The sequence below is a fragment of the Gossypium hirsutum genome, chromosome A06, assembly GCF_007990345.1.
Source record: "Gossypium hirsutum isolate 1008001.06 chromosome A06, Gossypium_hirsutum_v2.1, whole genome shotgun sequence".
Classification (NCBI taxonomy): domain Eukaryota; kingdom Viridiplantae; phylum Streptophyta; class Magnoliopsida; order Malvales; family Malvaceae; genus Gossypium; species Gossypium hirsutum.
This window is the reverse complement of record NC_053429.1, coordinates 122,565,806-122,580,300: the sequence shown is the minus strand read 5'-3', so window position 1 is coordinate 122,580,300 and position 14,495 is coordinate 122,565,806. Positions and strand designations below refer to the sequence as shown.

Below are 14,495 nucleotides of genomic sequence, written 5' to 3'. Positions count from 1 at the left end.
ATTAAATTTGTTAAATTATTTAGTATTCGGATCAAATTGATAGAATATACAAGTATAGAAGACTAAATATATTATTATACCAGTTAAAAAAATCTTGAAAATGATCAAAATAGGAACAAATTCAAACCTTCATACTTATAAACTAAATTAAAATTCATGCATCAAATTGCACATTGAAATTAATGTATAATTTTAATATTCATATATTTTAATTATTAAAAAAAAACCCAAATTAAAAATGGGCACCATGCCCTTGGACATGCGCCCCTAATCTTGCGGGAACGCGATGAAACAGAACATATATAAGGAATTAAGAGGCAACACAAATAAAAGAAAAATACTTATAGTGAAGTTGAACTTAAATAAAATCTCTTAATATTCAACATTCCCAGCAGGCATCATGTACATCGTTTTTTACTCATATTTGCCCAAAACTTCCTATATCTCCTGATGTACAATTAGGTATTGAGTACAAGATATACATAAATAGATATTTTCCCAAATGCAAGTAAATATTTAAGAAAATTGAACATACCGTGTTAAAACACATCAATATTCCATCCAAATCCGAGTAACGTTGAGGCCGGTGTAATTTTAACTCTTACAAGTCATCGTTGATCAGAGATCCTAGAATTCCAGCCTTGAGGGTATAGTAAGCAGCAGCCATCCTTGTAAATGGCGAGATCGGGTCGATTTTCTCAGTTTGTTTGATGGGGTGAGGTCAATCGTGAACTCTATAAAAGAACCATTGCCTGTTCTTTTTCTCACACTGCATCTTACTGGAAATCCTCAGCCACAGCAGAACATTTCTCCCTCAGATCTGGTAACAACAGGCTTCATGAATATTAAACAGTTTGTCATCATAGCCAAACTGTGATCACAAGCTTTGTTGATAATGTTACGGAAAAGTGATTCTGAAGTCAAGTTGGGGCTGCAGAAGGTGGCAGAGATGTCTTTGATGGGAAACAGACACTCGATAAATGCATCCCAACCATTGCCAAAAACAGGTTCTCGCTTGATGTATAGCTAACTGTAGCATTTATAACCTTTGAGGATATAGGCCGAGTCGAAAAGACAACTTCACAGTAAAACCGATTGAGCCGAGAGTTTAACCAAATGATGGGAACAGCAATAATGCAAGCTCTATGCATTTAAAGGGGGGGGGGGGTCGCAGCAGAATATTCAGGCTTAGGCAATGTCACTTACCAAGAACTCTCAAGATCTTCAGAAAAGGACACACTGACATAACCAGCTCATTGCTTCAACATCTCACCTTGGTTTTGCCCTAACAAAATGGAACTTTATTATATTCAGATTTCCCATTTGAAAATATTTACCCATTCTACATCAACAGACAGATGATATAAGTATATTCGGATCAAGCTTACCATCTTGGTTTTGTCATCACAATCAAATCAAGAATAAACACATGCAAATTTCCCCAACAACTTTCATAAAGAGAAAAGCACACACCATGTGAATTACAGAAAGGTGGAACAAAGGCACAAATTGAACAATCAAGAGATTTGACACAAAAATAGCAACAAAAAGAATGAAAACTTAACGAGAACAATTAACTGCGTGGAATAGAAATGTACCACCGAAGATGAGACTAATAAGGAAACTAGAAGCCTTCAGACATACCCGAAGCAGAGGAGTCAGGAGGAGCCTGCTTTATCACTTTCATTTCCTCTGGCATATTGCCATTTGCTGCATTCGGAACCAGAGCTGGAATCAACCCTTTAGTGTTGCGGACTATTTTAGCCCTCCTGTGAAAATAAGAATAACAAATGGAGAACAGAGGGGATCAGGTAATAGTCCTTCATTCGATCATACAGAAATCTTTAACGAGCATATGAAGAAAGAATTGAAAATTCGGCCCTTACCTAATGAATTTTTGCTTTAAAGTGCCTGGTTTCATCTTCGATGCCCCTTTACCAAAACCATATAAATGTTATTTCAAGCTCTTATATTTTGGAGAGAAATATAAATCAAAGAATAAACAATGATTCTCACCAGATTTTAGAACCACAGGAGTTGTTGAGGGTTTCCGGACACCCCTCTGTGCTTTTATAGATGCAATGACAGAATCAGCATTAGGTCCCAAACCCTTCCGTCCCACCAGCTTAATTCCCAGATTTTCACAGAGGTAGTTCAACCTCATCTCATCACCACCTCTCACTTCTCTCAGCTCAAGTGCCTGTTGCTTAGACAACAATGTGTAAACATGTAGCTGTTGTTGCTGATTAAAATGCGACTGTAGCTGCTGAAAAAGCACCTTATTAGAATGTTGCTGATCTGTCTTTGAACCTTCCTGATTCTTCTTTCGGGGCTCACTGAATGTTATCCTCAAAACTGCTGGTGAGTTTGGATCAGCATTCTTTCGACCAAAAATAACAGAAAAGTTCCCGAATTCCAAATCAGGTTCTCTGAACAAATCCATAAGGAGGGAAGCACAAGAATGAACATTATTTGAAGGACTCCTATCTATCTTTTTCTTTGCAGTCCGAGCCTTGGCATATTGAGCCATATTTGCAGCTTCCCTGAGCCCAGTAAGAAAAGCTCCATGCATGGTGGCAGGGTATCGACGTGTAGTGGCCTCCCCAGCAAAGAAAAGTCTTCCATCCCCCACACTTTCTGCTAGTATATCATAGTCATCTCCAGATGCTCCCACAGCAACATTAGAGTACGAACCTAGGCTAAAGGGATCACCACCCCATCTAGTACAGACTGTTTGGAGGGGTTCAGGGACAGTGATTCCTTGCGGTTCATATATACCTGCAGACAATTATACACAGTCTAAGAATACTCGCATAACCGAGAACAATAAAATTTTTGGACACAAGATACAATAGGTGCTGGTTCAAATCCACAGGACACTTCGCCCTTTCTTTGTAGAATATGCAAATAAGACAATGACAAACCCAAGAAAGTTGCATATTGCAATTAAAATGAACCACACAAGCAACCAAGACATATAAAATTTCTTTCAAAAATGTATCAAATGTTAATGCTTCCTTTGTAGCACATTCAAATAAAATAAATGACAAAGTGCTAGGGATTGTTCAAATATTCAAAGAAGCTTCCATGAATTTAAGCCATATGAGCAACCAGTACATAAAGAAGATAAGAATGCACCGCAACATTAATATACCTTTAGCAGCTAATGACTGTCTTTCAGTATTTCAGACTACAGGATATATTTCAAGCTTACAGGAAAAAAAGAAGCTGCAACAAATAAATTATTCAACACATGAAATCAAAATTGATTACCCTTGAGAATTTGGAGAACTTGGGTTACTGCATCTGTAGGAGGCAGAGTCTCAAACCTATGTGCAGCTTCTCCTGCTACTAAAGCAAGCAAGAGAGGACCACCAGCAACTGTTGCATAGCTATAAAATAGAAAAAACTTCCCTCGGCAACTTGGATCTTCAGTAAGATGCCCAAAGGTATCAAGATCTGTACCCCAAAATACATAAGGGAAAAGCATAGCGACCTTATTCAACAACCCAAATCCCAACCTCTTTATCCCATCAAGTTTCCTCTGAGGCAACTCAGGAACAAACTTTATTGACCCACTCTTTAAAACTCCAAGAGGAACAGTACATAGTGCCATATCACCTTCAAACACCTGATTGCCTGCCGTAACCTGCACTCCATCACTTCCATACCTAATAGTATGCACAGTCTTCTCATATAAAATAGGCACATTCTCTGCTAGAGCCTGAATCAACCTTCCATTCCCTCCAGGCAAGAAACAATGATCCCCTCCCATGTCATATGGATCATCTTGGTCCCAAAAAGCAAGTGAAAGCTTTGAAACCAATCCTGCATTTGCATATTCTAAATTTGCAAGATGCCAATTGAACAAATTAATCTCCTCTTCAGTTACTGCATCTCTATAAACCTGTCTAAACGTCTCTAATGCTGCCCCAAGTGAAACATCCATGGAAACCTCCCCCATTAACTGCCTAAGCTTACTAGCCTTATCCAAAAGCCGATTAAAAGCTGTCTCCACCTTCATATCCATATCTGGATCCACTGGACTCCCATCCATCCGATAAAGTGGACACTTATCCCTCACCTTAAAAAGCGAAGCACCCAACTGTTTTGCCATGATCCCTAATGGATTACCCAATGTACCCGTTAATACACTCCCGCCTAAATCTGCAGCTGCACTCACCCTATTCCCTCCTTCCATCTTCTTTGTATAAACCCTCCCACCTGCTCTCTTCCTCCCTTCCAAAACAGTCACCTTAAATCCGAACCTCATTAGCTGTCTAGCCGCAGCCAGCCCCGCCAATCCAGCACCAATGATAACCACATTACCTTTACTAAGACCGACAGGAATTTTGTCCTTGATTGCTGGGGCAACCCCAAAATTTATATATCCATGAGTAACCAAATAATCATAAGCAGAATCTAAGAGCGTACGACAACGTTGTGGTATAGAATCAACAAACATTTCTTTAGTCACCCAATTGAATATATTTTCGCGCCATTTCGCAATAATGTGATTTCGAATAAGAATGTAATTTACCTGCTCGATGCCACCAACAGAGGAAACTACGCCGAAGTCAATTTCTTCCTCAGTGAGAGAATCAGCGGGGAATCCAGCGGAAAGAGCGGTGAGAGCCTCAGCCGTCGATTCTTTATTGATAACGATGATCTCGTCGGCAATTTTGGGTTGTGAAGTTTGTGTCGACGCCGCTACTGATGAGGGAATCGAATAAGCGTTAGGGTCAGAGTATGGAACATTGGGGTTGAATGAATCGTTGGGGAAGTTAAGGAGTTGAAACGATGAGGTTGAGGAAGTGCGTCGGGGCCTGCCGCGTCGTCGTTTTTTGGGAACTGGGAAGGGTAGAAGTTGATCATCGAGAGAAGGTGTAGCATTGGTGTTAGAATCGAGGACTGGGGTTAGTGTTGGAGTTGGGTTTGGGATTGGAGGGAAATTAGGGTTAGGGTTTGGTAAAGGTGGAGTGAGAGTGAAATGGGGAAGGGGGAATTGGGAGAATTGGGAGAATTGATCAGGGGTTTCATTTGGTGAGTTCATTGAGCTTTCTTTCACACTATATAGTGAGAGGGAGGGCTGCTTAAACGGGTAGAGATGGCGGGGGAAAAAGTAGTGTTTGTTTCCTGCGAAAAAATTTACTAGAACAGCATTTAGTTGATAATAGGAACCGCAACTCAAAACGACATGTCGTTTTGTAAAAAATAATAAAAATTTCTTGCTTGTAACTGAGTAGCCGTCATGGCCGAGCCAGCGAGGGCATCCTCCGTGCATTAATGGATTTTCATAAATTGACCCTTGCGCTATATTTTGTTTTTCAGTTTAATCCTCAAAGTTTGTTTTTTGAAAAGTTATACTTAAATTATTAATTTCATCTTTTATTAAAAAAGCATGTCATTGTCAATAAAATTTATTGTTGATACAAAATACAATAAGGGAGGTAGACAAGACTAAACAAAAATAAATCAAAATGGTGTAATAAAGGCTGATTCATCTAAAGAGGCAGAGAGCCAGAACAAAGATAAGAGAACAGATTGATTAGAAGATAAGTGTTTAGAATAACTCCAGGGTGCTAAAAAATCAATCATCAATTCATCATTTTTTAAGGTATTTATAGGAGAGGTCCCATTGTTAGTGAGTATGACGTGTCAGAATATACATTTAGCCCCGTTAAATATGTAATGGATAATCATATGCAATGGATAATCATATGCACGTATCATAAGATTCTATCAATACAAGGTAGCTTACCTTAAATAGGTTCCTTATTTCCTTGGAAGTGTGTCCACATTAGGATAATATCCACACTTAAGCTCGGGTGGAGGACTCTTTTAAGGTAGAGCGGGTGGTCACATTCAAGGGTATTGTGAATGAGAGGTCTGTCGGGATGCTCTTTTAGAGGAAGTTAATATAGGTCAACGATGGTTCTAGTGTTGACACGTGTTTGCTTGGTGGAGGAATATAACAAGTATAAATTTTATCTTTATAAAATAAGTATAATGCCAAATTTAACTTGTTGACACCATTTTTTGGATGAAAACGGGGTCGACTTGGATTTTGAAAATGAAACGAAATTGGGAGTCGCCACCAATCTTTTTTGATGAGGTGTGATCGGGTCACCTCGTAAAATGGTTGTTTTTGATAAACAATTCGATTTTATTAAAACAACGAGTTTGGTCTACGAAATCCAAAAACAGGTTCGGGAGTCGGTTACGCACGAGGAAGGGTTAGCACCCTCGATACGCCCAAAATTGGTACCTAGTTGATTTCTTAATGTCTTGGTGTCGAAAATTAAAAAACTCAAAAAGAATTTAAAATACAATCCCTCCTTATATTGTTATTTTAAAATTACTCAAATAAATCAAAATGGAAAATGCTTCCTTATCTCGAAGTAACAAGATGTCACGTCCAGTAAGTTAGGATACAACACATCGTATTTTCGAGAGTAAGCTTGCCTTTATTTTTTTTTGTTTAAACCTCATTTATTTTAATTTCAAAAGGATGTTCGGTTATTTAGGATCAACGCGAGAAGAATCGAAGCTCAGTAAGTTAGGGCACGATTTTCTCGAATTTTCTAAATACGAAATATTACCTTATTTTGAAAGTTTAAAAAGGATATTCGGCTATTTGGTCGAACGAGAAAACCGAAACCAAGCACGTTAGGGCACAATTTCATGGATTGCCAAATATCAAACGTCTCTTTCGTTTTAATGAATTTTTTTTAAAAGAGTCTAGATGAAAATTTACATATAAATATAATACACAGTAAAACTTTAAGATAAAATTTAAAATAAGTGATATGTATATAAAGTTCAAAGGAAATAACAATAATAGAATTTAAAATCATTAACATATAAACGATATATACAAAAGTTTAAAAGAAATAACATATGTAAAATATTTAAAGTTGATAATAATATAAAATATATGTTATGTCTAATAATAATAATAATAATAATAATAATAATAATAGTAATAGCAATAATAATGTAAATATATACAAAGAGAAAATATATAATATGACAAAATCAATCCGAAATTAATCAGTTTAATAATGTGATGATAGCAATAGTAATAATGTAATAATAAAGTAAAAATAATAATAGTAATACATTAATAAGAATAATAATAGTATATTAATAACAATAATAGAAAATAATGACGAAATAATAATAATAATAATAAACTAAAGAGTACTAATAGTACTAACAATAATATAAATAATAATGAAAACAACAAGAGAAATAATAACAATAACAGAATAAAAATAATGATAATAATAATAATAGCAAAAATAATAAAATTAATAAATAAATATAATTAATCAATTTTAATAATAAAATGGCAAATTAACTAAAAGGATTAAATTGGATTGAAAACAAAAATTCGGGGCAGATCCGAAATAAAGATAAAGAGAATAGGACCAAATCGAACACGCGAATAATAAGGAGGGACCAAAAGCTCAAAAAAATCCAAACTCCTAAATGCAACACCTGGGCTGGGCCAAATTGGGACAGTATGCAAATTTCAGGGTAAATTTACAAGAACATAAAATGCAAACTGTGCCAATTTAGAAGCTGGCGCGAAGGGGAGAGACTAAAAGTACAAATCCCCATCTAAAGGGACAATGCACATGGCCCAAGTCGCATGCTGACTTTCCCCTTTCCAATGCTGTTTTATTGTACTATTTAAAATAAAAAAAACTATTTTAAAATCATTTTTACTTTTGCCCCTTTTCTTTTTAAAAAAAAATCCTTAATGCTCTCTACTCTTCCCATTTCCCCTTTTCTTTTCAGCCGAAAGGCTCATCTCAAGCCCTCAACCATTCTCCAAAATTTGATTGTGACCAACAAAGCAAGACCCTTCGACAGCGAAAACACGATACAACTTCGGTAAGCCTCTCGTCCTCTCTTATATTTCGTGTTTGTGTCGAATGAAAGAAGAAAAATTGAAATAAAAAAAAAGTGCAACAAGTAATCACCTAAGAAATATATTTTTTTTGCGTATTTTATCTTCAAAAATCCATACCCGTTTCTCTTGAAAACAAAGGAAAAAAAAAGAAAGCCCCCTATTTACAAACGGTTCTCCTCTAAAATACAATCGATTCTTCCCCAAAATACCATCGATTCCCCCTTTTATTCGTTTTTCACGCTATAGATAAATCAAAGAAAACAGAAACGAAATCGAAAGAAAAATGAGAATCAAATCACCTTGTGGAGACTTTTTGTTCAAGCTTTTCTGTATTGATTTTTTTGTTTTTTTTTGTGTCTGTATTCGTAAAAAGAAAGAAGCCCCCCCTTTTTTTTATTTCTCTTTTTTTTTTGTTTTCCCCCCATTTGGTTCGATTTTGCTTGTGGCTTTTATAGCCAAAAATACAATATTCTGTTAATGTTTATTGCTCCATTTTTTGTCAACGGAAAAAAAGGTAAAGTAACATCGTGTTGATTGTTTTCTAAATGTAAGTGTTCTTCCTTTGCTTGTTTGCAGGTGCGGCAAAAGGCATGGTGGTGGTAGACGGTATGGGGTGTGTGATGGTGCTGGTGGCAGACAGCATGGGAGAGTGGGAGTGGTGCTGGTGGCAGACAACATGGGAGAATGGGAGTGGTGCTGGTGGCAGACAACATGGGAGAATGGGAAGAGGCAAGTGGGAGTCTAGGGTTTTGGGATTGGGCTTGGATGTTGGGCTAGGTTGATTTTAGGTTTTGGGTTTGAGGATGGGTTAAATGGGCTTGGGATTTTTGGATTTTATTATTTGGGTTATTTTGTTGGTATGGGCCCGGGCAAAAATGGGCTTTTACAGCTGCCCCTCTTTGCTCATTTTCGTGTAACGAGAATAGAGCAAAGACATCAAAAGGGCCAATTTTGCCCGGTCTTGCCGAGTCTTGACTTTTTTTTGACACTTCTCTTCTTCAGGTAGCCTCATTCCGTCCACTGTGCCTTGTTGCTTCGATCCACTCTACTGTACTTCAGGAAGATTTGATTTGTAGCTTTAATCTTCTTCGCAAGGGAACGAAATTTATGTTTTCAGTCTGTTCCACTGCAACATCAGGGGGATAAGACCTGACACGATCTCCTCTACTGTAACTTTAAAGAGATAAGATCCTTTATTTTAATCCACTCCACTGTAATCTCAGGCAGATAGGATTACTATCTTCAATCTACTCCGCTGTAATCTCAGGGAGATAAGATCTGAAATTTTTCGGTCTGTTCCACTGTAATCTCAGGAAGATAAGATCTCTGGCTTCAATCTGATGTGATCTACTCTACTGTAACTTCAGAGAGATAAGATCCTTTATTTTAATCCGCTCCACTGTAACTTCAGAGAGATAGGATTACTAGCTTCAATCTATTCCGCTGTAATTTCAGATAGATAAGATCTCTGGCTTCAATCTGCTCCACTGTAACCTCAGGGAGATAAGATCTGAAATTTTTCGGTCTGTTCCACTGTAATCTCAGGGAGATAAGATCTCTGGCTTCAATCTGATGTGATCTACTCTACTGTAACTTCAGAGAGATAAGATCCTTTATTTAATCCGCTCCACTGTAACTTCAGAGAGATAGGATTACTAGCTTCAATCTACTCCGCTGTAATCTCAGAGAGATAAGATCTCTGGCTTCAATCTGCTCCACTGTAACCTCAGGGAGATAAGATCTGAAATTTTTCGGTCTGTTCCACTGCCAAATACAGGGAGATAGAGTTATCGGCTTCAATGTACTCCACTGTAGTCAGGGAGGTAAAATCTGCCATCTTTGATCTGCTTCGCTGCCAAATACAGGAAGGCAAGATCTGCAATCTTCAATCTATTCCACTGCCAAATACAGGGAGATAGAATTATCGGCTTCAATGTACTCCACTGTAGTCAGGGAGGTAAAATTTGCCATCTTCGATCTGCTTCGCTGCCAAATACAGGAAGGCAAGATCTGCAATCTTCAATCTATTCCACTGCCAAATACAGGGAGATAGAGTTATCGGCTTCAATGTACTCCACTGTAGTCAGGGAGGTAAAATATGCCATCTTCGATCTGCTTCGCTGCCAAATACAGGAAGGCAAGATCTATTATCTTCAACCAGCTCTGCTACAAACAAGAGTGGCAAGGTTTGTCTTCGATCTGCTTCGCTGTCAATGCAGGAAGGCAAGATTTGCTATCTTCAACCAGCTCTGCTACAAACGAGAGAGGCAAGGTTTGTCTTCGATTTTTACTGATCTGTTCTCTAGGGAACATGACCTGTATAATGAACCTAATTATGCCTAATGATTAGGATGACATGATCAGAATGGATCAAATGTTCCTAACTAGATGTGCGTGAATGACATTTGAATGAATGCAGAATGTCATGAAAATGATTCCTTAATGCTTAGGTTATCATTGCTCAAAAGCTTATTAAGGCTTTATCACTAACGTGTCGCAACGCCTTCTTGACCAGCCGGCATTTCCAAAGAAACACGTAATCTGATTGCCCCCCACTGTGAACATCGTAGTTCAATCCATTGTGACATAAAATTTGTACTATCAATCTCCTACTGTAACCCAAGGGTAGAAATATATGGCTTTTTTCAATCTTCTCCTATCGCCATTCAAGGGTATAAGATTTAAATCCTCCTGGTCCCTTACATCATTCACAAGGTGTCGTACCAAAAACTCATGCGCAAACGAGGGTTTTCCTTCCCGAGGTAACCTCTTCTTATTGCCTGAAGATCATCACTTTCTTGTTTATTCAAGCTTTGTCACCAACATGGCGTCTTGTCAATCAACGCATTTGACAACAAAATCCAAAGAGAAAGTCTAAATTTAGACTATTCCTTCCCAAATTTCCAACCTTTAAATTTGGAGTGTTCTAAACAATTGTCCTGCTTCAGGCTCCTATATTATTTAGAAACTTTTCAGAGTAATATGCAAAACTTCCTTCGTGAAAGTTTTATTAGTCCATTAATCATTATTCCAATGCAACATGCTTGCAAAAGATCATAACGATAGATAAAATAGAATTGATTTGAGAGCATAGCTCAAAATGAATAAACTATCAAGGATAGCAAGAACAAAAGGGGAATTAATTGGGAACACGTATCTTGAAAAAGAATGAAGTATTCCAAGAAAAAAATAGTATGAGGACAAGATGCCCCAGATATCGTAGCTTGAACTTCTCTGTACCAACTCTTTGAAAGACCATTCTGTGTTTGACATGTGTTTAGGAGATCTACAAGACTTTGTCGATGCCCCAAGATGCTACCTACCCTTTCCTGTTGAATCAGGTATAGCAAGATCATTACATGCCCCGATTTGATCAAAATTTGAGCTGCTCTGATCGCCTCATGCCCCAATTTGATCCAAAATTTGAGTCGCCCTTTTTTGGGTTTTCAACTCAAGCCCCTTTGGTCTCAAGGCGCCCTTTGTGGGTTTTCACCTTGGCCTCTCCTTTTTTCACTCATTTTTCTTTTCTTCTTTTCATTAATTTTCTTTTTTTTAAGTGAAGTATTTGTTCCTTGAATCAAAATTCTCAAGATTAGGCAAGTTCTTGCCATCTATCTTGGTCATACCGACACTCTCCCAAATAAAGCCTTCCACATAAGGTCCTTCTGGCTTGACATCCACTTTCTTCTGAAGTCTCCTTTGTATGGGAAGGATCTTCTTTGATATCGGGTCCCCCTTGTGGAAGTTTCTAGGACGAACTTTCTTATTGTAAGCTCGCATCATTCGTTTCTGGTACATTTGACCATGACGGATAGCTCTTAACCTCTTTTCTTCAATCAAGTTCAGCTGATCATATCGGGATTAGACCCATTCTGCTTCGTCTAACTTTAGTTCTGAAAAAACTCAGAGAGAGGGAATTTCAACCTCAATTAGTAGCACTGCCTCCATTCCATAAACCAAAGAGAATGGTGTTGCCCCGGTAGAAGTCCTGACGGACGTTCGATAAGCATAGAGGGCGAATGGCAACTTCTCGTGCCAATCTCTATAGGTTTCAGTCATTTTCCCCACAATCTTTTTGATATTTTTATTGGCTGCCTCCACCGCACCATTCATCTTCGGACGATATGGCGATGAGTTATGGTGCTTGATCTTGAATTGACTACAAACCTCTGTTATCGTGCTATTATTCAAATTTAATGCGTTGTCAGATATAATCCTTTCGGGCATTCCATACCGACATATGATTTCCTTCTTTAAAAACTTACTGACAGCTGCCTTTGTGACGTTGGCGTAAGAAGTAGCCTCTACCCACTTAGTAAAGTAGTCAATCACTACAAAAATGAAACGATGTCCGTTTGAAGCCTTTGGCGATATCGGCCCAATAACGTCCATGCCCCACATGGAGAAAGGCCATGGGGAAGTCATGACGTGAAGAGGTGATGGAGGCACATGATTTTTGTCTCCGTAAATCTGGCATTTATGGCACTTCTTAGCATATTTGATGCAGTCTCCTTCCATGGTAGACCAATAATATCCAAATCTCATGATTTGTCTGGCCATTGTGAAACCGTTAGCGTGTGTTCCACAAATACCATCATGGACTTCTTCCAAGATCTGCTTGGCCTCCACAGCGTCCACACATCTTAACAGCACCTGATCTTTTCCTCTTTTGTACACAATCTCTCCATCTAAGACGTAATCACTGGCCCGCCTCCTCAACATTCTCTTGTCATTCTCAGTTGCTTGGTTTGGGTATTCACGATTTTTCACGTATCGCAATATGTCCTGATACCAAGGGTTGTCGTCCTTTTCTTCTTCCTCGTCAATGTTACAACAGTGGGCTGGAGCATCATAAATGCTCATTTGGATAGGCTTCACATCCTCTGGTCTATTTACTTTGATCATGGAAGCCAATGTAGCTAAAGCGTCGGCCATCTGATTCTCGTCTCGTGGGAGATAACAAAAAGTGATGTCGTCAAACTCCTCAATCAATTCTAGGACTAGCCTTCGGTAACTAATCAACTTAGGGTCTCTTGTTTCCCATTCGCCTTTAAGCTGATAAATTACCAATGCCGAATCCCCATATACCTCAAGTACCTTGATTTTGCGTTCCATAGCCGCGCGGATTCCCATGATACATGCTTCATATTCCGCCATGTTATTCGTGCAATCAAAATCTAGTTTACTGGTAAAAGGATAATGATCACTGTTTGGAGATTCCAAGACTGCCCCAATCCCATTGCCCATGGCATTTGAGGCTCCGTCAAAATTTAATTTCCAAGTATTGCCTTCTTGTGTGCTTGCTTCAGTAGCTGCCACATACATCAGATCCTCATTTGGGAAATCAAAGTTCAAAGGCTCATAATCGTCCAAGGCTCTACTTGCTAGAAAATCTGCTATCACACTCCCTTTTACAGCCTTTTGATTCACATAGGTTATGTCAAATTCAGATAGTAGAATTTGCCATCGGGCCATCCTTCCGTTTAGAGCAGTTGACTCCATCATGTATTTCAGAGGGTCTAACTTTGAGATTAACCAAGTCGTATGGTACAACATGTATTGTCTCAATCTCCGAGTAGTCCAAACCAATGCGCAACATAATTTTTCAATTGGCGAATATCTCGTTTCGCATTCAGTGAACTTCTTACTGAGATAATAGATCGCTCTTTCTTTTCGTCCTGACTCATCACGTTGGCCGAGCACGCACCCCATCGAACACGCGAATAATAAGGAGGGACCAAAAGCTCAAAAAAATCCAAACTCCTAAATGCAACACCTGGGCTGGGCCAAATTGGGACAGTATGCAAATTTCAGGGTAAATTTACAAGAACATAAAATGCAAACTGTGCCAATTTAGAAGCTGGCGCGAAGGGGAGAGACTAAAAGTACAAATCCCCATCTAAAGGGACAATGCACATGGCCCAAGTCGCATGCTGACTTTCCCCTTTCCAATGCTGTTTTATTGTACTATTTAAAATAAAAAAAACTGTTTTAAAATCATTTTTACTTTTGCCCCTTTTCTTTTTAAAAAAAAATCCTTAATGCTCTCTACTCTCCCCATTTCCCCTTTTCTTTTCAGCCGAAAGGCTCATCTCAAGCCCTCAACCATTCTCCAAAATTTGATTGTGACCAACAAAGCAAGACCCTTCGACAGCGAAAACACGATACAACTTCGGTAAGCCTCTCGTCCTCTCTTATATTTCGTGTTTGTGTCGAATGAAAGAAGAAAAATTGAAATAAAAAAAAAAGTGCAACAAGTAATCACCTAAGAAATATATTTTTTTTTGCGTATTTTATCTTCAAAAATCCATACCCGTTTCTCTTGAAAACAAAGGAAAAAAAAAGAAAGCCCCCTATTTACAAACGGTTCTCCTCTAAAATACAATCGATTCTTCCCCAAAATACCATCGATTCCCCCTTTTATTCGTTTTTCATGCTATAGATAAATCAAAGAAAACAGAAACGAAATCGAAAGAAAAATGAGAATCAAATCACCTTGTGGAGACTTTTTGTTCAAGCTTTTCTGTATTGATTTTTTTGTTTTTTTTTGTCTGTATTCGTAAAAAGAAAGAAG

At 38.2% G+C, this 14,495-nt stretch overlaps 1 protein-coding gene across 4 annotated transcripts; it reads right to left on the bottom strand.

The window, feature by feature from the left end:
- Positions 1 to 327: 327 nt before the first annotated feature.
- Positions 328 to 5,179, bottom strand: LOC107914094 (protein FLOWERING LOCUS D). 4 transcript variants are annotated; one of them, XM_041116100.1, is made up of 6 exons: positions 3,274 to 5,179; positions 2,017 to 2,778; positions 1,887 to 1,932; positions 1,645 to 1,769; positions 1,207 to 1,285; positions 328 to 1,030 (listed from the first exon to the last, which is right to left on the bottom strand). In XM_041116100.1, exons 1-5 carry the CDS (start codon positions 5,051 to 5,053, stop codon positions 1,254 to 1,256), a joined length of 2,745 nt encoding a protein of 914 aa, XP_040972034.1. In that variant the 5' UTR covers positions 5,054 to 5,179; the 3' UTR covers positions 328 to 1,030; positions 1,207 to 1,253. The 4 variants fall into 4 exon arrangements, with proteins under 4 accessions (XP_040972034.1, XP_040972036.1, XP_040972035.1 ...); XM_041116102.1 differs by having other exon boundaries at positions 328 to 1,285; positions 2,017 to 2,200; positions 2,279 to 2,778; XM_041116101.1 differs by having other exon boundaries at positions 328 to 1,299.
- Between the last annotated feature and the right edge of the window lie 9,316 nt (positions 5,180 to 14,495).